Source organism: Delphinus delphis, chromosome 12 (assembly GCF_949987515.2).
Source record: "Delphinus delphis chromosome 12, mDelDel1.2, whole genome shotgun sequence".
In the NCBI taxonomy this organism is placed as follows: Eukaryota; Metazoa; Chordata; class Mammalia; order Artiodactyla; family Delphinidae; genus Delphinus; species Delphinus delphis.
The window spans coordinates 15,355,471-15,382,071 of record NC_082694.2 but is presented as its reverse complement, the minus strand read 5'-3'; the positions used below and the strand labels follow the sequence as shown (position 1 = coordinate 15,382,071).

The window sequence follows — 26,601 nt, the reverse complement described above, 5'->3', positions numbered from 1 at the left end:
GGGACTCTGAAACCACACTGCTGGGTCCAAGCCTTCACACCACCACTTACTTGCTGAGATAACCTTAGACAGGTTACTTAAGGTTCTTCCCTATACTCATCTATGACGTGAGGATGATAACAGCAGCTGTATCCCCAGGACTGTTATGAGGGTTCAATGAGTTTCTATTGCTAAAGCATTTTCAGAACAGCTACACAGTATATACTAAACTAGATTAACTAAAATAGTTAACTAAACTAGGTGTGAACTTGGGCCAGCAGCCTAACCTCCCAGGCCATCATCTGTAAGATGCAGAGAACCCTGGGATATCTCTCAGTCATGATGATCACTAAATGAGATAATATATGTAAAGCAGCTATACATGTCGGTTATCATTATTACCATGCTACTTTACTTAAAATCACCTGTCTTTTGTCCAAGGCTGAACAGTATCAGATAATTTACAACTCAAACAATCAGTGAAATCAGGATTTAATATGTCAACTGATTAAAAAAATAAATATACATTGAAGGAAAAATCTTGAAATACAATGTGAAATCATTAAAACGAAAAATAAAACACAGAAATGACAAATGATACTAAAAGAATTTCTTCCTGACCTGCTTTAAGAACAGGTACGCTGGCAGCGTCATGGTGTATTGACTCCATGACAGGTGCCCTACGGGGTCAAATGGAACTCACCTCACCCCACGACTTCAGTACATGGGGGAAGAACAGTGAGTGTTAGGTGGGCGTTTTGAAGTGCTAAGGTTAAGTGTTTTCCCTTCTGTTTATAACTTTCATGAACATTTATTTATAACACTTGAGAGACAATATTACTATTTAAGCGTACACTTGGAAATATTCTAATTGAAACCACACTGATGGAATATCTAACCTTTATGCGGTTGGGGTCCACATAATGCACTTTTTTCATGTCACATTCTTCAGTAGTATAATTTAACTTGAGGATATAAAGGATCCACACTCCAAACATAAGCAATGTACACCTAGAAAAAAAAAAATCAATTACATATAATGACGTCGTCATGTGATGATCAAGAGAGATCATGTGAAATAACTGAAAACCTAACCCAAATAGAGTCTGCCTGCCACACAGCATAAAAGTACAGTCTTTAAGAAGACCTCTTAATTTAAGGCAGCATTTCTTATTTTTCTAACAAGTCATTTATGACTGTCTTTGTTATAAGCAAATATAGAAAAAAAAATTTTCTGCAAAGGTACTGCAATAAAATCTGAATCACAATATAGATTACTGGACTTAAAAAAAAACTAAGTAATAAATTTTGAACGACAGAATCTCAGCTTCAATTTTTTGCCACTTTAAAATAGTCAGTCCTGAAGATGGTTATTTTGAGACTTTAGTCTGCCATCTTCTCAGATGCCTGGCTTTCGGAATAAAGTCATATTCCTTGCCTCAATTAAAAAAAAGAAAAAAAAAAGTCAGTCTTGGGACTTCCCTGGTGGCGCAGTTGTTAAGATTCTGCGCTCCCAATGCATGGGGCCCGGGTTCAATCCCTGGTGAGGGAACTAGATCTCACATGCATACCGCATTAAGAGTTCACTCTACAACTAAGGAGCCCACGTGCCACAACTAAGGAGCCCACCTGCCGCAGAGAAGACCTGGTGTGACCAAATAAATAAATAAATAAATTTTTTAAAATTAAAAAAAAAAATATATATATAGCATTTAGCATAGTATACCATAGATGCTAAATAGTTCTTAATATTTGAGGATTATGTTGCAAGAAAGTATTGCTAGGAAGTGTTTTCAAGACTTCTTGATTCTCATTTCAATAGACTCTACCATGAAAACTTGGACAAGCATCTTAATTCTTCTCTGGGATCAAATACAACGCTAAGTGAATGGGATGCAACCATTTGCATAAAAAAGAGACGGTCGGGGGAGGGGAATACACACACACAGTATTTCTTACATACACAAGACTGCTAATATTGGTCATCTTTAAGTGGAAAGAGGAAATGTGGGGAGCAGGGATGGGAAGATGTTTTACTGAGTACCTTTAACATCTTTCGAATCTTGTGAATGCAGTATGACCTATTCTTTTCTCCAGTCCCAGAAAAGGTATTATATTCAGTGCATTAATAATTCCCTTATTTTGATTATAAAAGAAAAAAAAGGGGGAATTCCCTGGCGGTCCAGTGGTTAGAACTCCGAGCTTTAGATGCAGGGAGTACGGGTTCAATCCCTGGTCGGGGAACTATGATCCCACAAGCTGTGCGGTGTGGCCAGAAAAGAAAAAAAAAAAAGGAAGGAAGAAAAAGTTAAAAGCAGGCCCAGAATCTACAGCCCTGATTCCGTTGTTCTGTAATTCCTGGTTGCAAGTCTGTCTCGGCCACACTGTAAGCAGCACGGGGCCCAGGTCTATCTTCCATGCGGCCAGCACCCAGCATGGTGCCAGGCGTATGGGGGCCTCGATAATTACTGGCTGATGACAAAAGGAGATGGAAAATGATCTGAGTGTTTATTAACATACATTTCCTTTCCCACCTTTCTTCTTCTACACCTCCCGAATTAGTAACATGAGATGGGAGGCTAGATTTCAGGGTTGGATTTCTACCTGTCGGCATGAAAGAAAGGGTAGTTTACCACCTAGTTTGGCTGGTACCAAGTAAAACTGACAAGTTCCTCCTTTAACAATTCTATCTCGGGAGTTCCCTGGTGGTCTAGTGGTTAGGATTGGGTGCTTTCACTGCAGTGGCCTGGGTTCAATCCTCGGTCGGGGAACTGAGATCCCACAAGCCTTGCCGAGTGGCCAAAATTAAATAAATAAATATAATAAAATATTAAAAAAACAAAAAAACAATTCTATCTCTTACTAGGATGTACGGGTGACCTGGCTGGTACCCGTCTCATCCTTTTTAGTGTTTGATGTTCAATGTTATTCAAATGCCTGTAGGGGACTTTAATTAACTGTATTTTTAGATTCACCGGAAATGGCAAAGGCAAAGGGGACAGCCCTCTTGCACTGGGCAGCGGCTGGAAGGGCTGTGCACTGGAAGCTGTGGAGCCTGGAGACTCCCACCAAGCACAGCCTGATGCAGGAGCCCACAGCACCTGTGCTCTGAGCCTTGACTCAGATGTGCCTTCTTTCTTTCTTTTTTTTTTTTTTTTTTTGTGGTACGCGGGCCTCTCACTGTTGTGGCCTCTCCCGTTGCGGAGCACAGGCTCCGGACGCGCAGGCTCAGAGGCCATGGCTCACGGGCCCAGCCGCTCCGCGGCACGTGGGATCTTCCCGGACCGGGGCACGAACCCGTGTCCCCTGCATCGGCAGGTGGACTCTCAACCACTGCGCCACCAGGGAAACCCAGATGTGCCTTTAAATGATTCTGAACAAGGGTGACTGCGGATGAGAGCCATCTTCACGGTTCTCACTGAATTTTTCCCCCAGTTCTACCCAGTTGACCCAAATCAGAGGTGTCTTGCGACCTGAGGGCTCGTGCTTACTTGAGGATGTCTTTTAACAACAAGCTGGGTCTTCTCATCTTGTTCTGAGCACGGGTGTACCATTGCAGGGAGGGCCGCGAGCAATCGCTTTTCAGCTTCACACGGTTGTACTGGCTTGGCATTGCTGTGAAGAGAGGAGAGGGCAGGAGAAGGGAAAGAGGAAAGTGAGTTCAGCAGATTATGCTTTTAAAGAGCTTTTTTTTTTTTTCTTGGCCTCTCTGCGCAGCTTGCGGGATCTTAGTTCCCCAACCAGGGACTGAACCTGGGTCCTTGGCAGTGAAAGCGCTGAGTCCTAACCACTGGACCGCCAGGGAATTTCCTAAAGAGCTTCTTTTTCTTTTTTTTTTTTTTTTGCAGTACGCGGGCCTCTCACTGTTGTGGCCTCTCCCGTTGCAGAGCACAGGCTCCGGACGCGCAGGCTCAGCAGCCATGGCTCACGGGCCCAGCCGCTCCACGGCATGTGGGATCTTCTCGGACCGGGGCACGAACCCGTGTCCCCTGCATCGGCGGGCGGACTCTCAACCGCTGTGCCCCCAGGGAAACCCTCCTAAAGAGCTTTGATGCAGTAGAGCCATACCATGAAATACTACTCAGCCAAAGAAATGAGTGACCGATTGATACGCGCCACTGGATGAATCTTGAGGCAATTACGCTGAGCCAACACTAAAAGGTTGCATGTTGCAGGATTCCATTTATATAATATTCTTGAAATGACAAAATTACAGAAATGTAAACAGATTAGGTGTCAGGGGTTAGGGAGGGGGTGGTGCAGTGGCTATGGAAGGGCAACAGGAGGGGTCCTTTTGGTGATGGAAATATTCTGTATCTTGACTGTACCCCTGTCACTATCCCAGCTGTGCTATTCTACGGTTTTGCAAGATGCTACCATTGGGGGGAAAGGAGTAATCTGTGTTATTTCTTACAACTGTGTGTGACTCTACAACTATCCCAAAAGTAAAAGTCTAATTTTTGTTGAGTCTTTAACTATTAGAGATACTTACGGAACTATTTACAGATGAAACAGGAGAAATGAAATTTGCTTCAAAAAAAAACCAGGAAGGGGATAAGTGTTTGTGGGAATAGCTGACACAAGTTGAGCTTTAAACTGCTGTAGAATCTGGGCAATGGGTACATGGGGCTTACTATACAATTCTCAAAACTTTTTGAAATATTCGATAATAAAAGTTTAAAAAGAAAGTGGTATATTAAAAGACAGGAAAAGGGTTACACTAAGAAAAAAAGAAAAAGAAAACATAGCAGTTTAAAAAAATTTTAATGGCAACTTTAAAAGAGGTTTTCTTTAAAAAATACATATGTTCTCTTGTATGCCTGCCTACTTATTCTTTTGAATTAATTTTATTCTCAAATTTTCAATTTTTAAGCAATATTACAAGGGGTATTGTAGTAGAAATCAAAACATCTCCCCTCATATCAGTTTCCCCCTTCCTCTCTCCTCTGGATTTTTAGCGGGCCACATGGCCTCCCAGAAAAAAGACTACATTTCTCAGCCACCCTTGGAGCTAAGTACAGCCTTGTGACTAAGTTCTAGTCAATGGGATACAAGCAAAAGTGACCCGGAGAACTTTCAGGGTGCTTTCCTTGGCATACGCCCTTTTCTCCTTTATCCCCCTTCCTGCTGGCTGAAATACTGACACTTGATGAGCCAGTTTGGACCACGCAGCATGTCACCCAAGGGATGGAGGAGCAACAAGAGAGAAGGGGCCCGGGTCCCTGGACCAGCCCAAGGACGGAGCTGCCAATCCACCTTAGACTGCCTGCCTCTGGACTCTTACATGACGGAGAAATAACCCTCCGTCTTGTTGAAGCAACTGTTAATTAAATCCCAGCTAATACAGGCACCGATTGTGTTATGATATTTACATATTAATTCAAGAAATAATGTCTTTACTATACTTAGTCTTGAAGCCAGGAGGAAGTTATACCTCATTATTCACTTCATTTCCCCCATTAGTGCTGTGTCATTTTCTTTGAAAAAAAAATCTTTTATCAAATTGACATCCACGTATTTGATTTCTTGCTACTGTACACACTCTCCCTCAACTGCAATTTTAACTGTGTAACACTAGAGTACAAGAATTTTCATAGACTTGCATCACTCCACTTGAGTAGTTTCAAAAAACTGAGCCAAGGGCCTCACTAGCAAACCTCTGCTGAAGAATCTACTGAATTCTTAAAGGAGAAGCGAGATCAACTGAGACCCTGGAAGGTTTTCAATCACCACAGCTTCGTGGTTACTTAGATGCACAGTCAGCCAAGTGGTGGGTCCTAGGGGGCTGCCTATGACCAGGGCATCTATAAAAAGGAAGATTCTATGATGCCCGTGTTTTTATGACCAGAATGACACTTCACACCCGCATGGACCTCCCGAGAACAAAGCAGACGGTGGTATTGGAACCGGGATCCCACCCTTGCCCACGGCTGGCGCGCTGTGGGCTCTGGGCTCTACTCTGCCCCCTCTTTCTCATCTGCTCTGCCACTCAGGCCGCAAGCCTGCAAACTGCATTCCCAGACTCTCTCTTGTGCCACCCAGCTTCCTGAGGAACCATGATTGTGTGCTGTCTGGGTGGAAAACTGGAAGGCAAAGGGAGGGGGCAGCCTTTCACATCTCCATGGTTTCTGGTTTCCTGCTGGATACGGACTGGGAGATCAGATAACTCTCTTCTGCTACTTTTAGGAAAGTGGAACCAAACAGGAAGAGGTTCTGGAGGTGAGAGGAGGGTCTACAGTCCTGGACTCCTTCCTCTTCTCACCACTACTGCCACACAACACACTCACGCATCATTCCAACGCTCAAAAAAAAGAAAAAAGAGAGAGAGAGATACAAAAGAAAAGAAAAAGACGGTTGTGTTTTTGTTTTGTTTTTCCTATCACACTGGAGGGGATCTCAGGAGAGACCCCTAGGCTCAGCTCCTCCACCTGCCACCTGAGAAGTCTGGGGCAACTGGCTCTAACTCTTGTAGCTCAGTTTCCCCATCTGGAAAATGGGTCCAATATTACCTACCTCCCAGGATTCATGTGGGAATGGTGGTTGCACATAAGAAGCACTACCTCAGTGCTGGCTGTTGCTACTGTTACACAGAGAGGGAAGTGACAGGCATTTTATACAACTATCTGACAGGGCTTTAAGACATCTGCATCCTTTAGGCACTCTCATTTCTGGCCACAGGTTTCCACTCCAGCCCCATCAGGGGCCTGTCTCCAATCCTATCCATGTCCCTTCCTGGGGATCTCTGGAGAGGCAGCGTCCTCCCGAAGCCCCTCCTGCGCTCACCCAGTCAGGTCCCGGTCAGTCTCTCTCTCCCCAACCCCTTTCTAAACGCCCAGCTTCCTTCACCGGCCCCTCCTCCCCACCCTGACGGCCCAGCCGCTCCTTCACTCGGTCTGCGCACCACGCCGGGTGCCTTAGAACCACGCTTCCCTCCCGACCCCTGCAACGGTAAACTCCCCTACACACGGTGCAGGACCCCAGGGTCCCGGTTCCCATCCTCAGCACCATTTCCTCCTCGCTCACGTATATTCACAAGGTTCACCACTTGCCTTTTACTCACCTCCTCAAGGGATCAGACCCCAAATCCATCACCCTCTGCAGGCCTCTCACCCAGCTCAGACCTGTCTAGCTAACGACCTGCCTGCTATCTTCTCCTCAAACAAAATCACAAAGCAGAATCTTTTCTCCCATCATTTGGTAGCTGTACCATCTACTCAGTCATCCAAGTCCAAACCTGCAGGTTGACCCCAGACTTCTCCCTGGCAACCCCAGGCTCAATCAATCCCCAGGGCCTCTCGATCACACCTTCTTGAACTTCCCGGGCCCACGGGCATTCTCCTAGTGGAGGTCACTTACCCAGACTCCCCTGTCTCCGTTTTGTCCCTTCAACGCCATCTTTCCGTGTACCTGCTTACGGGCTCCCAGCTCATCTCAGGTGCTGTGACTTCAGGTGACAAACTTGTCTGTTACACTCTAGCCACAAAGAAGTACTGTTAGAAGCCTGGATGTGCCACACTGTTGCCTCCGTGCCTTTGTACAGATGCACGCTCCGTCTGGAATCCTGGTGGGAATCCCCCCACCAACGATCTGCCTGGTGAAGTGTCTCCTTTCATCCTTAAACCCTTCTCCTTCTCTGTGAAGATCATTTTCAACACCACAACTGTCCCTGGGCACTTCCCCATCTCTGTTTATGAACTGAAATGTTCTGTGTACGTTTGGGCTCTCCTCTACCTTTCTGCAAGCACCTGGAGGACTGAGCTGCAGGGCCGGGGCTCTGCTCATCTTTGTAACCCTAACACCTAGGATAGGGCTTGGCACACAGCAGGCCCTTAAGAAACATCCCACATTGAATGGAATGTGCATGACTCGCCTATGGCCTGTTATCAAACAAGATAAACTCCCCCTCCCCACAAGTGTACTTTCCCAATGATATTTAAGATTAAAACTAAAACTGAATGTTAACAGCAATTCTAAGAGCAAAGAGTAAAGTGTAAACTCTACTGAAACATCTAACATGTCGAGCAGCGGGGGAATTTGTTGGTAAATTATGGTGCAAACCACTTAGAATACTCTGCAGTTGTTAAAGCCTTTGCTACAGGAAGTGCAATCTGTGACCACAGCCTCAGCATCAGCTGGGAGCAGGTTAGACTTGCAAAGTCTCAGCACTGCCCCCTCCATCTGCTGAATCACAGGATTCATACGAACGTTAAAGTCTGAGAAGCACTCAAGGTATTCGGTTCATACATTTATTGGCACAGAAAGATACTGCAAGAAAAAAGCAGGTCTGTAAAAAATTACGTCTATATACCTATAATCGTGTTCTAGGGTGCACCTACTCAAGGTAGGAGAATTTGATTTCCCGTGAAGTCAGTGAATCCTCCTACTTGGGTTGGAACGTCTTCTTCCAATTTAGAAGGGACCATATGGATTCAACACGACAAAAGGAGGGCCAAGCAGAGTCATCTTCACACACGTGCTGTTGACGTACGGCTGGGTGGCCTTAAGATGCTCCCTCGGAGAACCTGGGGTTTACGTATTTCTAGTCATGATCATCTCTACACCATCTGCACTGTGTCCATTCATTGCTTTTGTCTTTAATGTGCTGTTTGGTGGAGGACGGGTTGCAATGAAAAGTGCAATTAAAACGCTTATCATCATGAGACGTGTTACACATCATTTCTGTCTTTTTAATATACATTTATCTCTCGTCTTCCCCACCGGAATGTAGACTCCATGAAAGCAGGGGTCTTTGTTTTGCTCACCACTGAGTTCCCAGTGCCTAGGATGGTAAGGGGCACATAATAGGCAACTAATATGTATTTACTGAATAAATACTCAAGCTTCTTATGAGGTTTCAGAGGTGATGCTGGTTTCAGGCATTCCTCCCAGGACGTGTGTTGGCAAGCCATCACCATCTGTCCCGTGGCACTCTCCTGGCTCTGCTTCTCCATTTCCTTCACGGGCAGCTCGTCCCCTACCACCTCCTTCTAAGTGCTAGGGTCCCAAGGCTCATAGATGTGTCCCTCCTTTCATTCAGACTGCCAGAGTAAGAGCCTCCACTAACCCTTTCTACGCAGAAAAGGCCTGGCTTTCAAAATTATATATTTCTACTCACAGGTAAAACTGTCACAGATGCTTCTCAAGTGCCTGTATACCTGATGAAGAAATCATTCTTATTAAGGCCCTGATGAAGAAATACTAAGGCAAGGTCCAGGCCTTCAGTCCACTTGTAGAACTGGCACTAACATTTTCAAATTAAGACTTAACCATCCAAGATAAGAATACAACAGATGCTGCAAAGCAGTACATGACAAACTGTCAGATTAACTGTAGAGCCAATTACTGGTGCAAGAGAGGGTAGGACATTAATATTTATTGGGAGGAATAAGCCTACACACGATATCATTAAATACGAAAAACACCTTCTTTGGGGACTTCCCTGGTGGTCCAGTGGTTAAGAATCCACCTTCCAATGCAGGGGACGCAGGTTCGATCCCTGGTCAGGGAACTAAGATCCCACGTGCCACGGGGCAACTAAGCCTGCACGCCGCAACTACTGAACCCACCCGCTCTGGAGCCCTCACACCACAACTAGAGAAGCCCGCATACCACAACAAAGATCCCACGTGCCGCAACTAAGACCCGATGCTGCCACATCAATCAATCAATCAATATTTAAAAAACCCAAACACCTACTTTTTTGAATTGCTATCTGCATTTAACCTGCCGAAGGTCACACACAGACAAGTAGGGAGCTGAAATTTTCAGCCAACATCTATCCATGTCCAGGTCCACGCCCTTCCACCTGGGGGTGCTTAGGCACGGTAGATATTGGAATTAGGTGGGTATGCCTGTATGTGAAGGTTTTTTTGGTTCTTTATTTTTTTTAATAATAAAGGCACGCCAAAGCACAGATTATTAACAAAAACCTGAAACTGACAAAGCAGTAAATAAACCGACACAGCTGGAGCGGACAATCTGGGAAGATGAGCAGGTAGAGCTTAGATATTAACACGGCAGCCGGAAGAGCATATGCCCTTCAAGGTGGAAGGTGTCTTGAGAAGGACTTCACAGCAAGAGAGAAGGAAGCCTCACCCTAGGCTGTCCGGGGACAGCGGGGCACGACACTGGACGCTCGGGTGGAAAGGGAGCCTGAGGCCCATCCTGGTGAGGAAGAGGATGGGACGAGGACAGAGATCGATCAAGAAATGATGATATGTTTATGTATGACTGATTCACTTTGTTATAAAGCAGAAACTAACACACCATTGTAAAGCAATTATACCCCAATAAAGATGTTAAAAAAAAAAAAAGAAATGATGAAGGGGCTTCCCTGGTGGCGCAGTGGTTGAGAGTCCGCCTGCCGATGCAGGGGACGTGGGTTCATGTCCCTGTCCGGGAGGATCCCACATGCCGCGGAGCGGCTGGGCCCGTGAGCTGTGGCCGCTGAGCCTGCGCGTCCGGAGCCTGTGCTCCGCGATGGGAGAGGCCACAACAGTGAGAGGCCCACGTACCGCAAAAAAAAAAAAAAGAAATGATGAAGACTAGCGCCAAAAAGAAGCAGGCAAAGATCAACCTGGGTCCCGGTTATGGAAAGCAATAGGACTGGAAGTCAATTTTTGTGGTTTAGTGATGATGATGTGAAGAACTTGAGATGATAAATAACTCGACAAAGACGCCCAGGACGCAGCTGGAAATGCGGCCTGGACTCCCCAGAACGCCCCTCCCTCCAGCCAGCCTTTCTTGGCAGGTCCGAGACTGATTAACTTCTCTCCTGTGAACCTCGACTGGTACAAGTCACACGCCATCCACGGGAAAGTGGAGAAGACAGTCACTGAAATCATGCTTGGATTTTATGTTTTAGATGAAGAACTGTACTTGATAAAGGAGGACAGGAGACAAGACAGAAAGCCTGCCTCAGGGGGAGACGGCTTTGGAATGCACAGAGATTAAACACCTCCCAGTGCCAAGGATAACACACCCAGCTACAGCAGGAGCAGAGGGGGCTGGGTGAGGAGGGGAGACCCACCCCGTGGGCAGAAGGAATGAGCAAAGCAGAGGCCTGGGGAGTCTGGAGAGCGAGTGACTAGGTACAGCTGCGAAAGTATGGCCTGGGGTGTGGGCGCAGGCAGGAGTTAAGGGCAATACTGTGGTCTCGTTGGACGCCCCATGTGGTGCCACATCTCGGCTGTGAGTGTTGACTGCTGACAGCACACCGCTGCCCCCTTTTCTGAGGATCTGTCCTCTGTCCCCAGCCAACGATTGACTGACAGGGGGACAAAAGGCCTGGGATTACCCTGGAGAGCAATTCAAGCTCCAGAGCTCCCTGGGGGAGCAGCTGAGACCACAATTCCTGTTCCAGGCTCTGCTTCTAGGGAACCTGACCTAAGACAGGTCATTAGGTCAGCAGGGTCAACATATGGGTGATGGCAGAAGGTCACGGACGATCATGAGAAGCCCCTGAAGATTTTATTCAGGGGGGTCATGAGATGTGGAGGAGAGTCGCCGGGGAGGCAGCAGGGACGGGGTGGAGGGGGAGAGCCAGAGACTGGACTGGTCTCAGCAGCAGACCCTGTGCCCCAGCCCCCATGCTGTGGCCAGGCGGGCAGGAAGGGCTTCCAGCTGCAGAGGAGACAGGGCTTGAGGCAGGTCAGATGTGGCAAGCAGGCAGGCGGGAGGAGAACTCAAGTGTCAGGGAGGTCACAAGGAGGACGTGTGCCCTTGCGGAGTCCCCAGTGCCAGTGGGCCATTAGGCTGATAAATGCCAGCTTGGAGCCCTGGGGAGGGATCTAAGCTGGAGTATCAGTCAGGGGTGCACTTGGTCGCACGTAACAGAAACCTGGGCACCAGCCGAGGCTTTCAGCCAACTGGGGGTGTCTTTTTTTTTTTCTTCTTTTTTTTGGCCATGCCACGAGGCATGCGGGATCTTAGTTCCCCAACCAGGGATCAAACCTGTACCCCCTGCAGTGGATGTTTGAAGTCCTAACCACTAGACTGCCAGGGAATTCCCCAGGCGTGTGTTTTTCTTACAGAACAGGCGCAGTGGCTCTGCAAAGCTGTCCCTGTCCCTGGCTCCCACAAGCCTCTGCTCCAAACTCCAAGCAGGAAGGAGAAGAGGGATGAGCCAGAGAGGAAGGGGAAGCACCCCCATCAGGAAAGGAAAAACTTCCCCAGAAATCCCTGACAGGCTTCCAATTCTATCTTGTTAGCCAGAACTGCATCACGTGACTACCCCCAGCCGCAAAGTTGGCCAGGAGCTTTTCACAAATTGGGCAGGCTGCTTCCACACAAAATTAGGATTCTGCCAGTAATGAAGGAGGAGAGAGGGAATCTCTAAATCAGCAGTAGGGCCAGCCACAGCCGCGATAAGGGCCTGGGGCTGTTTAGATAAAGGAACAATTAAGGCTGTTCTAAAGAGATTAGATCTCCAAGGGGAAGAACAAAAGGCAGAGCCTTCTAGGGGTTGGAGAGGTGAGGAAGAAGCACAGGAGGTGCTGCTGGAAATCAGAAAAGGAAACCTCAAGTAAAATCTGTGACTCTGCTGTGACAGTTCCAAGCCTGGGTTCCATAACGCTCCGGAAATTCAACTATTTAAGAAAGGAGCACAACAGTTCCTAAAACAAAATGCATTTTGGATCGCTTTAACCTAAAAAAGTAATATGGGTGCCCCCACTGTACACAGAAAAAAGGGTGACTTCTAATTTCATCAGTTCCTCCAACATGCTCTGTGGGAATGCCAAGATGAAATGGATTCAGTCCCCGCTTTCTAGAAACCCGAGGTCCAGGGAAATGACAACAGGAACGTGACTCCAACTGCGTGGGGAGGGCTTCAGGAAAGGAGGCTGTTCACAAGTGTGGTGCCTGACATCCAGCGCAGACACAGGCACGGTGGCCTCCCCAAAGCCCACCCACAGGTACTATCACCAAAGCCACGGGGCTAGGGCCCAGAAGCTGGGAAGCAGTGGGTCAGAGTGAAGTTCTAAACTAAACTTTCTTCTGCCCCCAGCCAACAGGAAGGAGAAGTGGCGGGGGGAAGATGGTCTCGTTGGAAAAGTTCAAAAGCACACCAGCTAGGGCCTTATCTGGGGCTCACAGAGTCTTGGTGACCTGTGCTCCCTGTCCAACCAAGCTGACAGGCATCCTCATATAATCTAGGTGGCTAATTTCAAACCAGTTTCAGCCGTGGAACTCTTTTTGTGTTTCAAACAGGAACACTCGCTTAGAATCCTAACATATAACACAGATAAGAGGCATGGAGTTGATCGCTTGCAGGGTTCCTCTGCCTCGGCACTACTGACATTTGGGGCTGGGTAATTCCTCGTAGGAGGCAGGGAGGCTGTCTTGTGCACTGTGGGATGTTTCACAGCATCCCTGGCCTCCACCCACTAGATGCTGCTAGCATCTCTGGTCCTTGCCCTCTCTCCCAGTTGTGACAACCAAAAATGTCTTCTGACCTTGCCAAACATCCCCTGGAGGACAAAATCGCCCCTGACTTTACCCATTGGGATAAAGTCACTATATATATTAAAATCTCAATACTGCTGTAGTTTTTAAAGGATTGCAGGTAATTAAACAATGCGAAAACTGAAAATCATAGACTGTGGGCTGAAAATTGATGTTACTTGACCTTCGGTATCCAATCTTTTTCTAGATTTGTTTTGGGTTGCATAAGCTCAGAAAATCCTGATTCAGCAAGATACGTGGTCGTGTTCTCATGTGTACAATGGAACAGGAACCGACTGGCAGGCACAGCCCTGCATTCACACACCAGCCTGCTGAGGCGGGTTCACAGGTGTGCATGGGGGAGGAAGGACCGCTTTCACTCCTGGATCCATGCCACTCAAGCAGATCACCTTAACCATCTCAGTCCATGCCCACCGGCAAAGGGTGCAAACCTCTGCTATATGGGACCTTCCTATTTCTGCTGGGTAGGCAGTGTCTCATTTCTATTTTAGGAATGTAAGATTTCACCCATGATGTCAAAACCACAACAAAAGTGCTGGTGAGAGCACTGATGCTGAGATCACGCTCAGACATCTCCCCAAAGCTTCTTTGTTCAATTTAATTGATCAATGCCTCCACCCGTCTCAGCCTGCGGTTCTCCAACCTGACCACGCACAAGAACCACTTGCTGCTGTAACATCCCCAGAATTTCCCACCTGGCAGGACCAGGTGAGGACACCAGATGTGCATTTTAAGCACGTTCCCCCGAGTTCTGTGGGTATGGCCCTTTAGGAACCCTTGCTCTCCAGCAAGCTTCTCACAGCTGCGATTAACAACAGATTTCAGCCTAAAGATTTTCAGATCCTCCTGCAAACTGCACAAAATTATGAGGACCTGTCTTCTGAGAAAGCAAATAAAAGTGTTGCTCTGCGAATATGTAGTCTACACTCTACTAATTTTGACCACCTACCAAGATGCAAGCAACTGCAAGATGATTCTGAGATATGCTTTTTAATCTACTTCTAATCAACCGGTATAGCTCCAATGCGGAGAATACATGATGACTATCATTCAATCGCCTGCTTTTTATATGTTTAAAATTGTTCAAGGCAATTAACTGAGCCCTCACAGTACGTAAACATTTTCCAAAATGAGAACATGCCCGGCAACTGCAGATGGTATTTCTCCAAGGTTTTACTGAAGTGACAAAAGATATTAACAGGACATCGACTGTTGCAGTGCCAAATCTGGAGCCCTCTCCCCGTCCCCCACTCTCCTCACTCGCCTCTTCTCTCTGCTTCAGCCTAGCAGGCCTCCTGCTCTTCCTCAAGGGGTGGGGAGGCCATCCCCACTTCCACTTCAGGGTCTTCACTGGTGGTTCCCTCTGCCCCTCTTCCAGAAGGCTCCCTCCCGCACCATTTTTATCCTGGTTTTTATTCAAAAGTTGCCTCCTTGGGCTTCCCTGGTGGCGCAGTGGTTGAGAGTCCACCTGCCGATGCAGGGACACGGGTTCGTGTCCCGGTCCGGGAGGATCCCTCATGCCGCGGAGCGGCTGGGCCCGTGAGCCATGGCCGCTGAGCCTGTGCGTCCGGAGCCTGTGCTCCGCGACGGGAGAGGCCACAACAGCGAGAGGCCCGCATACCGCAAAATAAATAAATAAAGTCGCCTCCTTGATCACCCTCTGTATCACTGCATTCTCACCCTAAGCCCTGTGATTCACTTTCCTGCTTTACTTTACCTCATACACTCATTACGACCCGTACGTATTTGCCTACTGTCTGCTCTCCCCGCTAAAACATAAGATTCCTAGACTGTCAGTGTTGTTCACTGCTGTAACCTCAGAACCTGAAACAGTGCCTAGCATGTAAAAGGCACTTAAATACTTGAACGAATGAACCAATGAATAAATGAATGCACTGGTCAGCAGCCTGGACCCAGATCCCCACAGAAAAGCTAACCCAAACTCAGCAAGATCCTAACAGGAGGCAGATGTGAAGACCAGACCCTTCTATGCGTCCAGATATCACAATTATTGGTTATTTGTACAGTCTCCAGGGCACACCTGGCATACAGAGAACAGGGACAGGAATCCTTTTTCAAACAAGCATCACTGCATGTGTATGGTGAGGAAGGGTGAGGAAGGGAGATAAATGATCGTCCCACTCACCACCAAGGAAATAAAAGAGCAACTGGAACAACACTTATATGTGGAATCTAAAAAAGTATAACTCGTAGAAACAGAGAGTAGAGTGGTAGTCAACAGGGGCCGGGGCGGGTGGGTGGGAGAAATGGGGAGGTGTCAGTGCCCAGTTATAAGAATAAGTTCTGGGGATCCAATGCACAGCATGGTGATTATAGTTAGTAATACTGTATTTGCATACTTGAAAGTTGCTAAGAGAATAGATCTTAAATGTTCTCACCACAAAAAAAAAAAAAAAAAAACTATGTGAAGTAATGGATGTTTTAGCCAAGGCTATGGTGGTCATCATTTGGCAACATACGAGTGTATCAAGTCAACATGTTGTACAACTTAAATTCATACAATGTTATATGTCAATTATATCTCAATAAAGCTGAGGAAAAATCCAATAGAAATAAAAGAGAGACTGGATCTGTTTTGTTTTTCAAGAAAAGAGGGAGAAAATACTTAACTGTTTGGCTGTTGCCTGTGTCACGGTGGCCAAGTCACCTCTCTGAGGATGTCTGCTAACATGTAAGAAGCAGGTTGGGTGCTAATGAAGTTACACTCTGCCTGGGAAGCCTCTTTCGCAGGACAGCTGGAGGTCTATTCTCAACCAGGCAAATATGTGCATTGGAGTTGGTTGACCAGATACCCGGGGATGCAGCAGGAGCGATGCCTTCTGGGACAACAGTGGTGGCGACATCAACAGGGAGTTGGAGAAAGAACCTTCCCGTCAGGTGAAACCACACTGAGTGGTCTCTATCCTGTATTCTACAAAACCAGTTCTGAAGAGAGCTCAGTGTTGCTGCAAATGATTCAGCAGCAACCCTGGAAAGGCAGCCACTGAGAGCACTGGCCTCTGATCCTACACTGGCCGCGGCACCATGATCTGGAGGCTTCTGGGTTTTAAAAACTTTATTTTTGGAAATAATCTCAAACTTACAGAGAGACTGCAAGAAAACTACAAAGAATTCCCCTCACCCAGACTACCCACTTGTTACCATTCTACCACATTTGCTTGGTGATTCTATTATATGATGCACACACCACTTTTTTTTTTTCTTGCGGTACACGGGCCTCTCACTGTTGTGGCCTCTCCCGCTGCGGAGCACAGGCTCCGGACGCTCAGGCTCAGCTGCCATGGCTCACGGGCCCAGCCGCTCCGTGGCATGTGGGATCCTCCCGGACCGGGGCACGAACCCGTGTCCCCTGCATCGGCAGGCGGACTCTCAACCACTGTGCCACCAGGGAAGCCGATACTACTTTTTTAACCACTTGAAAGTAAGCTGAGGACACAATGACTTTCACCCCTAAATATTTTAGTATTTCCTAAAAGCAAGGACATTCCCAGACACAACTGCAGTATTATGATAAAAATCAGGAAATTATTGTTACTTTAATACTGTTCTCTAATTTAAAGACCTCAGACAAATTTCTTTAGCAGTCCCAATAATGGCCTCAGAGCAAAAACAGGATCACATGTGGCATTCAGCTGTCATATCTTTTTAGCCTCCTCTGATCTGAAAGAGTTCCTTTATGTTTCATGACTTTGGCCTTTTTTGAAAAGTACAGGCTAACCGTTTTGTAGAATGTCCCTCAGTGGAGATTTGTCCGTTTCTTCATGATTCAAGTTACACATTTCCGGCAGGAATATCACAGCAGTGGTGCTCGTCCGTCTTGGTGCATTTTCTCAGGAGGCACCTGATGTTGCTTTGTCCCATTACTGGTGATGTTAAATCAATTGGTCAAAGTTGGGTAAGGCAGCGGGCTTCCCTGGTGGCGCAGCGGTTGAGAGTCCGCCTGCCGATGCAAAGGACACGGGTTCGTGCCCTGGTCTGGGAGGATCCCACATGCCGCGGAGCGGCTGGACCCGTGAGCCATGGCCACTGAGCCTGCGCGTCTGGAGCCTGTGCTCTGCAACGGGAGAGGCCACACAGTGAGAGGCCCGCGTACCGCAAAAAAAAAACAAAAACCAAAAAAAACGGATTCTGGCTCCACTATTAACGGCAATTTGCTTCATGTTTCTGAGCTTCTGTTTCCTCCTCTATGAAATGGAAATAAAAGTAGCATCTACTTCATAGTGTTGCTGTGAACATGAGATGCCTAATACATGAAAGTGCTTAGACGTGTCCCAGGCACGGAAGAGGTACTCAGGCATTGGTGGCTGTCTTCCATCAAGGGCGTGCTTCAAGCCTGCACTACCGTCGGCTGGCAGTGTGACCATGACCTTTCACCTCTCTTGGTCCCAGATGTCTCATCTGCAAAATGTTGGTGGCACCTATGTAATTGCTTCGCGGTATTGTTGGGATAGTAAACTGGAAAAGTTCTGCACGCACGTAAGATTTCAATTTGTTCTTAGTGGCCCCTTCTTTTTCCATTACAGTCAACAGTGTGGTAAAGGTCTCTTTTCCTGAGAGAGGATGCTGAGTGCTGGACACAGTGCTCAGGCCCAGCCTAGGCATCCACTGGTCACCATGTTGGACTCAATGCAAGTAACCAAGGCACCCAGGGAGATGCATTTCTTGGATCCTCCCTGGGCTCGTGAATGAGTCCAGAGCCTGGTTTTCTGTCTCTCCTTTTCTCAATTAGGGAAACAGTTGAGCACTGTGTGTTCTTTTTCAGGTCTCCACAAGCCCTGGGGGTGGGGGGAGGAGAAGAGAGGAGACAGGAAGAAACTCTCCCTGTAAAACTTGGCTTTGACAGAATAGCTTCCAGTTGCCTTGAAATCCAATCTTCTTTTGAACTTGAATTTGCCATCAGTCACATTCTTGGAAGGCAATGAGCTCCAGCCCCAGTCCTGACAGTTGGGAGGGATAATACCTTTCCAAGAACCCCACTCCTGGTGTGGTAGAAGCTGACCGCCAGCTAACGCTTCTTTTCACCTGCTCAGGGAGAGTGGAGTGTCATGGACTTCAGCTCTGAGAGACCCTACAGACATCCTATGATCTGGTTCAGGAGAGAAAGTGCTCTCTTTCTACCTCCTGTCTCTAGAACTGAGGGATAGTTTGATATCTCTTTTATACACTGTTATTGAATTCTCAAATGCTTGGCTTCCCCACTGCAACCAACAAAACTTGACTTCAGGCTGGCATTCACTAACTCATGAATTAATTAATTCAACAAATGTGTATTCAGTACCTACCATGGGTTCTAGGCATTTGAAGAACAGTGGACAAAATGAACAAAACACCTGCTCTCCGTCAAGTTCACCCCCAACACTTAGCCAACCAGCAAAAATCACGACTGAAATCTGTCAGAGAGAAAGACTTGGACCACAAGTCAGAAGATCCAGGTCTGAGAGAGAGAGAGAGCTTTACCATGTAAAAGACGTCTGACACCAGACGTCTGACACTTAGGTTCCCCGAGCCTCAATTTCTCATCTATAATGGGCATTGTATGGCCTGCTCATCCCCTGTCCTTGCAATGATAAAATGAAGGGAAATAAGTGAACTCATTTTGTATGCTGCAACATTGCATGCCAACTGGTCCAGTACAGATCTACCGTGCCAACGCAAACTTTTTATTTGGTTACGGAAGGAACGTTTCTTGAGCACCTACTACGTACCCTGCATTTGGAATACAAGGATGAAGAAGATACGGCCCCTGCCTTCCAGTAGAGGAGACACACACAAAGCAGTTGGTTATACAGCTGTGTGATGAAAGCAGTGATGAAGCCATCCAAGAGAACCATGGGAGAGTAGAGGAGGGGGTCTAGCCCCATCCTCGGGTGACGAGGATGATGGGACACTTGAGCTGAATCTTAAACGACACATTGGAGGTAGCCAGATGAAGAGAGTGGGAGGGGAGGGGGACATGCTTCGTAAAAAGGTGTTGAGAACAGAAGAATGGAAACCAATGACAGCTCAGTCCTGTGGTTCTCAGGCATTGAGTATTGACAGGAAGTGATGGAAGAACAGCTGGCTACAGGAATGAGCTTCTGGAAGGCCTTGTCTACCATGGTGATGTGTTGGGGTATATTCTCTAAACAGCAGGGAAACATTAAAAGGCTTTGAGCAAGGACGTCAAAGCATCAGCTCTAGGTTTTAGTTACTGGTAGTTGTGTGACAGATTGGCTGAAGGGGCACCTGCAGAGGTTGTGCGACAAGAATATTGCTGTAGGGCTTCCCTGGTGGCGCAGTGGTTGAGAGTCCGCCTGCTGATGCAGGGGACGCGGGTTCGTGCCCCGGTCCGGGAAGATCCCATATGCCGCGGAGCAGCTGGGCCTTTGAGCCATGGCTGCTGAGCCTGCGCGTCCGGAGTCTGTGCTCCGCAACGGGAGAGGCCACAACAGTGAGAGGCCTGCGTACCGCAAAAAAAAAAAAAAAAAAAAGCTGTGTAAGGCAAGTTTAACTACTGTCAAGTTACTCTTTTCCCTTTGTAATTAATAAGTAACTTGATGGGAGATACTTAGAGACTAAGTAATTACCCTGTTCCTCATCCAATCTACTGGTTTCAGCACCCAGGATAAGGATACAATTCTGTGTGAGGTCAAGCAAGGTCAAAGTTCAGGAAAAAAATCCAGGGCTGGTTGAAGCAGTAGCTGATGAGCAAGAAGTAGCATTGAGACGCCTCTACCAGACTTAATTCAAATAACCACAAGGTGTGTTCACTCTTTGCTATTAAGAAAAAAACACCTCTAGATTTGCTTTGGAGAGTATACCATGAGTGCCTATGACTGTGCTATTTTCTCTTACGTTGAGTCATGCCTGCTGGACACAGCCGTTCATTTACAAGTGTCCAGTGGCAACACCCAGGTTCAGAGGGCTGACAGCTACCCATCCTCCTGTGGAGGCCTGGTTCTCCAGGGGCAATGCTGAGGGGTCAGCTCGGTGATTTCTGGTCCGCTGTGGCATGGCACAGGGAGCTATATTCAAAAACAAAACTCCAACTCTCCCTTGCCTTATATTAAAGCACAATCAGGTTTAGGAACTCCGAGTTGGATTATTCAAGAAACGTTAAAAAAAAACAACAACAACAACTTTGTTATCGCAAAGTTAGAAACTTCAGAGAGAACATTTTGAAATCACACACCGGTCGTTACACTACAGTGCAGTGATATCCACTGCTAACATTCTGGTCTATATTCCATCTGCCTTTCCTCGTGGCGTATGTATATTTTATCAGGTTTGGGATCATATTACCTATACTAGCCCTCTTCAGGCTGGGTCCACTGGAGATTAAGCCCTACAGAAAAGGATTTGAGTGTCTATTTTCTTTCAAGATTTTTTTTTTTTTTGACGTGGACCATTTTTAAAGTCTTCATTGAATTTGTTACAATATTACTTCTGTTTTACGTTTTGGTTTTCCAGCTGCGAGACATGTGGGATCCTAGCTCCCTGACCAGGGATCAAACCCTCACCCACTGCCCTGGAAGGTGTGAAGTCTTAACCACTAGACCGCCAGGGAAGTCCCTGAGTGTCTATTTTCTTAATTCTCCCAAGGATGGTATATAACTAGAATCACTCCAGAAGCACAGGAGAGAAGTTCATTCATAGTATACAATGGTGACCTTAGCGCATTAGGGCTTAATTCTCTTGTAGAGCCCCAGCTGGGGAGGGCTGGTCTGTACTGCTGTATAATTTCCTTTGTTCACCTAATAATCCTTTAAACAGACATTTAATAAGCATACACCAAGCACTGGGAATATAAAGAAAACTAAGACACAGCCTTTCTCTTGAAATGAAAAACCCAGCTAGGGAAAGCAAAAAATAGTTAACTACTCAAAATGCCAAATAACAGAGGAACCTGGAGAGCCCCGGGCCAAGGGACCACTAGCTCCATCAGACGAAATCAAGGAGGCCTCCCTGAGGACATGATGTGTAAACGGATCTTTGAGGGATAGGCAAGACCTCAGAGACAGAAAGAAGAGAGAGCAGGCACTCTGGATGGAAGGAAGGACATGTCAAGATGCCCAGAGAGGGCTGCTCAGGCCAGGTCACAGGGGACCTGGGGGAAAGTGGCAGAAGATGTGACAAAGAAGGAACCAGGCCCTCCCAACTGGCCCCAGAGGAGGAAGCGGCCTTAAGTGGTTCTTAAGCAGGGGGGCGGAGAGCTCACACTGGGATGTAGGAGGCGACGGGACGGAGCGGTCAAGGGGCTGCTGTGACCACCGCAGCCAGGGGTGATGGGGCAGCTGAGCCAGAGCAGGGACGGCGAGATGGGGGCCGACAAGAGTGGTGGAGGAAGAAGAGGCCACGGAACTTGGTAACTGAGCTGGCAGGGGCTGTTCTTGTCGCACCCAGCCAGCCGAGATCCGGCCTGCATAACAAATTCAGGCCGCTAACGGGAGAAAAAAAAGAAAAAAAATAGCAAAGTATGCAAGAAGGCTCCACCAGCTGCCACCATTCCACCAGCCGCTGAGATGATTTCCCGGCGGAGGTGTGGGCACCCATCAAAGAGGAGGAGGCCAGAGGGAATAAGACAGGACACTGGGATAAACTGAGGAAACTGCCCAGAGAACTGCCTGTCCTCCTTGGGCCCCACCAAGCTCTAACAAAACACCTTACGTAACAGCTCTCTGGCGGTGGGCCTCCACGTGACAGCAAATTAGACGAGCAGAATATGCCACAGCAGAGCACGTCTGTGGCAACCTCATGAGTGCCATAGATAAAGCCAAATCTAGAAGCTGCCTTTTTAACGGGAGATTTCCCTCTTAATCTAAAGGAAATACAAGGAGTCAGGCTGAATAAAGAATACTTAACAGGAGAAAGTGAAAGTCAGTAGAATGAACAGTTAACAAAAGCAACTCCGGGACCCAACAGAAACAAGCTCCAAAATGGCGACCTTCCCCCAAACAGGAGCATAAAGGGAAACACCAGGTAGATGATGGAAAAGTGAGTGTGCAAATTCTAAAATAACCAAGACCCCACCCCAGAAAGAAAGGGTGAGGATATGGCTTCTTAAGGTTTGGGATTATGAAGAGACATCCCCAAACAGGACCTTAGCAATAGTCCTCAGGGAGCAGCTGGCTGGTCAATGGGGAAGGGAAGGTGGAGGATTCGATAGGCAGTTGATGCACTAATCCGGTACAGTGGTCCCTCAGTATCCAGAGGAAATTGGTTCCCGGACCCCCCCTTGGATACCATATCCATGGATGCTCAAGTCCCTTATGTTAAACGGTGCAGTATTTGCATATAACCTATGCACATCCTCCCGTATACTTTATTTATTTTTCTTTTTTTTTGCGGTACGCGGGCCTCTCACTGTTGTGGCCTCTCCCGTTGCGGAGCACAGGCTCCGGACGCGCAGGCCCCGCGGCCATGGCTCACGGGCGCAGCCGCTGTGCGGCATGTAGGATCCTCCCAGACCAGGGCACGAACCCGTGTCCCCTGCATCGGCAGGCGGACTCGCAACCACTGCGCCACTGGGGAAGCCCCCCTCCCGTATACTTTAAATCATCTCTAGATTACTTATAATACCTAATACAATGTAAATGCTATGTATGTAGCTGACACTATGCGGCAAACTCAAGCGTTGTTTTTCGGAACTTTCAAGAAAGTTTCCGTTTTGAGTATTTCTGAGCCACGGTTGGTTGATACGGAGGGCTGGCTGTATTCAATAACCCTCTTTGTTCTACTGGAACAGAAGAACCATACTAGTCATGTAAAACCCCAAATCCATTACCAGAAAGTGGTAATGACCCCAGAAAAGGAACTGGAGGGACAGCGACAGGGAACAACCTGGAGGCTAACAGGCCCTGGCAGTTGAGAGACTTGAAAGAGAGGGAGCAAACACAGGAGACAAAGGAAAGTTTTGTTTGGGTCGCTTTAAGCCCAGAATAAGTTAAGCATGTTTGAGTTCCTAAAACTGACAACATGTATTTAGGTCTGTAAGAGGCATGGTTAAAACATACAGTTGCCTTTCACACCCCAATCACATGTCCCTTTTACTCTCTGCTCCAAAAATTTGGGAAACCAGCACTTGGGCAAGCTCCCAAACAGGCATACTGTCATTCACGTAACCCCGTTTTTAAACAGGCAGGGAGTACGTGCCTGGGGGTAGAGCAAGAAGCAACACAGAAACAGCCTCTTCTAAAAGCTCTCATCTCATTTTCAAAATCGGACAAGTAGATCTAACACCAATGTAATTATTTTCCTCATTTTTCTTTTTAACTCACTCTACATTGGACATGAGGGCAGTGTCAGGAGGTATTTTACATTTGGAGGACGTGTGTATGTGTGTGTTTGGGAGGGGCTTAGAAAAGGCTCACCCCCACCCCAGGAAAAGAATGGGTAGGACTTGCTGGGGGTGGGGAGACAGGTGCCGCCTGAGCAGGGACAGTAGGCACTGAGGGGAGTTTCTGAAGGTCTAGCCCCAGAGGGAACAACGTACCCAGAGGCTGGGAAAGGAAGCAGGTCATGCCATGGTGGGTTGGAATTTTATCCTAAGATAAAAGAAGCAACTGGGGGTTGGGGTGTGGATTTGAACTGGAATTGGAGTTTGGAGAGACCTCTCTTGAGGCAGGACTGGAGATGGGGAAGTCCTTTTGTGAGGCAGGACCAGTGAGGAGGCTGTCGTGGAGACCCAGCAGAGTGACAATGCTGTGCCTGGAAACGCAGGAACCTGGACCAGGGAACAGAGCTGCCTCAGCCACCTCAGATCATCCTCTTAGGAGCCCTTCTGAGGGGTGGGGTAGGAATGTCCTGTACACTGCAAAGACAGGGATGCATTTGCCTCATCTGCGCCCTCCAGGCCAGACTGCCTGAGTCTGGATCCCGGCTCTGTCCCCTCGAGTTTCTTAGTTTCTTAACCTCCCTGAGCCTCAATATCCTCATCTGTAAAATGGGGATAATAATGGTACCAAACTCATATGGCTTTTGTAAAAATTAAAAGAACATATATATATATATATATATATATATACACACATATATACATATATATATATATACACACACACACACATATACGTAACATGTCTAAAACAGGTAAGGACAAAGTGAGTCAGTAGAGCATTTATCTTTGTTTCTGTCCTATGTTTTGTAGCATGTGGGTTTGTTGGGGGGGGTGCTTATAAGATTTTCAAAAAGAGCCACCCTCTGCTAACCACAAAACACTCTTAGATTCCCATGACCCTCGATTCACTTGGCAGATAACTGAACCCCACCACTGTTAGCTCTGACTGTCCTGTTTATCACCACAGATCTCCTCAACATTTACAGGAGGCGAAGACACCATAGTCACGTGTGGCTGCTGAGTAATTCAGACATGGCCAGACCACATTGAGATGTGCGCTAATAAAAGTATAAGATACACACAAGGCTTTGAAGACTTAGTTTGACCAGAAGAATGTAAAATAGCTCAATAACAATTTTTATATTGATTTCATAATATATTATACATATTGGGTTAACTAAAATATATTATTAAAATTAAGTCACCTTTTTTTTTTAAATTCCTTCCTTCTAACTCCTTGGATTTATTTTAATTGCTGTGTTCCTAACTTCTTCCTAATTTAGCTGACTAGCTCATTAGTTTTTGACTATTTTCTTGCTAATATGAGTAATTAAGACTGTGTATTTCTCTTTAAATACTGATTTAGTTGCATCCCACAAGCCTTACGTGTACAATTCATTCTACAAGTTTTTTTTTTTTTTTTGCGGTAAGCGGGCCTCTCACTGTTGTGGCCTCTCTCGCTGCAGAGCACAGGCTCCGGACGCGCAGGCTCAGCGGCCATGGCCCACGGGCCCAGCCGCTCCGCGGCATGTGGGATCCTCCCGGACCAGGGCACGAACCCGTGTCCCCTGCATCGGCAGGCGGACTCTAAACCACTGCGCCACCAGGGAAGCCCCATTCTACAAGTTTTGATTTATATATTTTCATTGTTATTACTTCTTTATCTTTCAAATTCAAAATTTTTAATTTTTAAAATTATATTCTTAAATTGATACATAATTTAGTTTCACTGTGTTCAGAGAACTTGGTCAATACGATACCGATTATTTTAAATGTTAGGACTTACTTTATGACCTGGTATATGTTCGATTTTTGTAAACATATAATCTTCACTTGCTGGAACTATGTTTTCTATTTAATCAGTTTGATCAAGCTTATTAATTGTGTTGCTTGTTGAATCAATCCCTTATTGGAAAAAAAAAATCCCTTACTCGTTTTTAGTAAGCTTGTTCTATCAATTACGGAAAGAGATATGCTAAAATCTCTCACTATTACGGCAGGTTTGTCAACTTTTTCTGTCATTCTGTCACTTTTTACTTTATACAGTTTGAAGCTGTGTCATTAGGTTAGAAGAATAAGCATAAGAGTTAGAAGGTTTTTTTTTATCTTCCTGGGAAACTGAAACTTTGATCCACCGGTTTCCTTTTAATTTTTTAAATGTAGCTACTAGAAAAATTTTAATTATATACATGGCTTGGGTTATATTTCCGTTGGACAGAGCTGGTCTAGAGGAAGAATAAGCAAGGAAACCAGCTACCAAATCCTGGGCGACTAAGGACTTGACTGCAGAAAATGACAAGCAAAGAGAGGAGAGTACTGGCAGCCCTGTAAAAGTACCACAACTCTGTTCTCCTCTCTTGCTGCTGAAGTCTAGATTGGAAATGAGAACAAGACGCTTGTGAAAAGCAGAAAGGAGTTGATGAACTCAATACATATAAGCCTTTAATTATGAAAATGACACCTAGTCTTAAAGGCAGACTTCATGTTCAAAACACAACCTACTATTCCATCAAAACAAATTTGTTATTTGTATCACTTTTTCCCTGTTTAAATTAATCAAATCATACCACCTGATTCTGAACTATTAATTCCAGATATTTAAAACTGGAAAAGGGGAAGAATTCATGGGTATAAGGCGTTGATGAACCATCCAGTAACTTAATCCTGGATGTTCTTCCACACTCTAAAGGGGGAACAAAAATGTCTTGCTGAGTTTGGAAAATCTGTTGAACAGTAGTATACTTATGCCTACTTTCCTAGTATGTATGCTCTACTTAGAAAAACAAAGAAAAAGCTGTCCAGGTAAGGAAAGCCTGGTAGCG

The 26,601-nt window shown here is 46.5% G+C and overlaps 1 protein-coding gene across 3 annotated transcripts in view; it reads right to left on the bottom strand.

Annotated features, from left to right (window-relative positions):
* The window catches only part of ST3GAL5 (ST3 beta-galactoside alpha-2,3-sialyltransferase 5), a 50,038-nt gene that overhangs the window by 20,596 nt on the left and 2,841 nt on the right, over window positions 1-26,601 (bottom strand). For 2 of the 3 annotated variants that reach the window (XM_060027417.1, XM_060027418.1), the window contains 2 exons: window positions 3,471-3,594; window positions 879-990 (listed from right to left, as the gene is read on the bottom strand). In XM_060027417.1, coding sequence (XP_059883400.1) covers window positions 879-990; window positions 3,471-3,594 — 236 coding nt within the window. Of the gene's footprint in view, window positions 1-878; window positions 991-3,470; window positions 3,595-26,601 lie in introns of those variants that run through there. The other variant, XM_060027419.1, reaches the window with a different exon arrangement.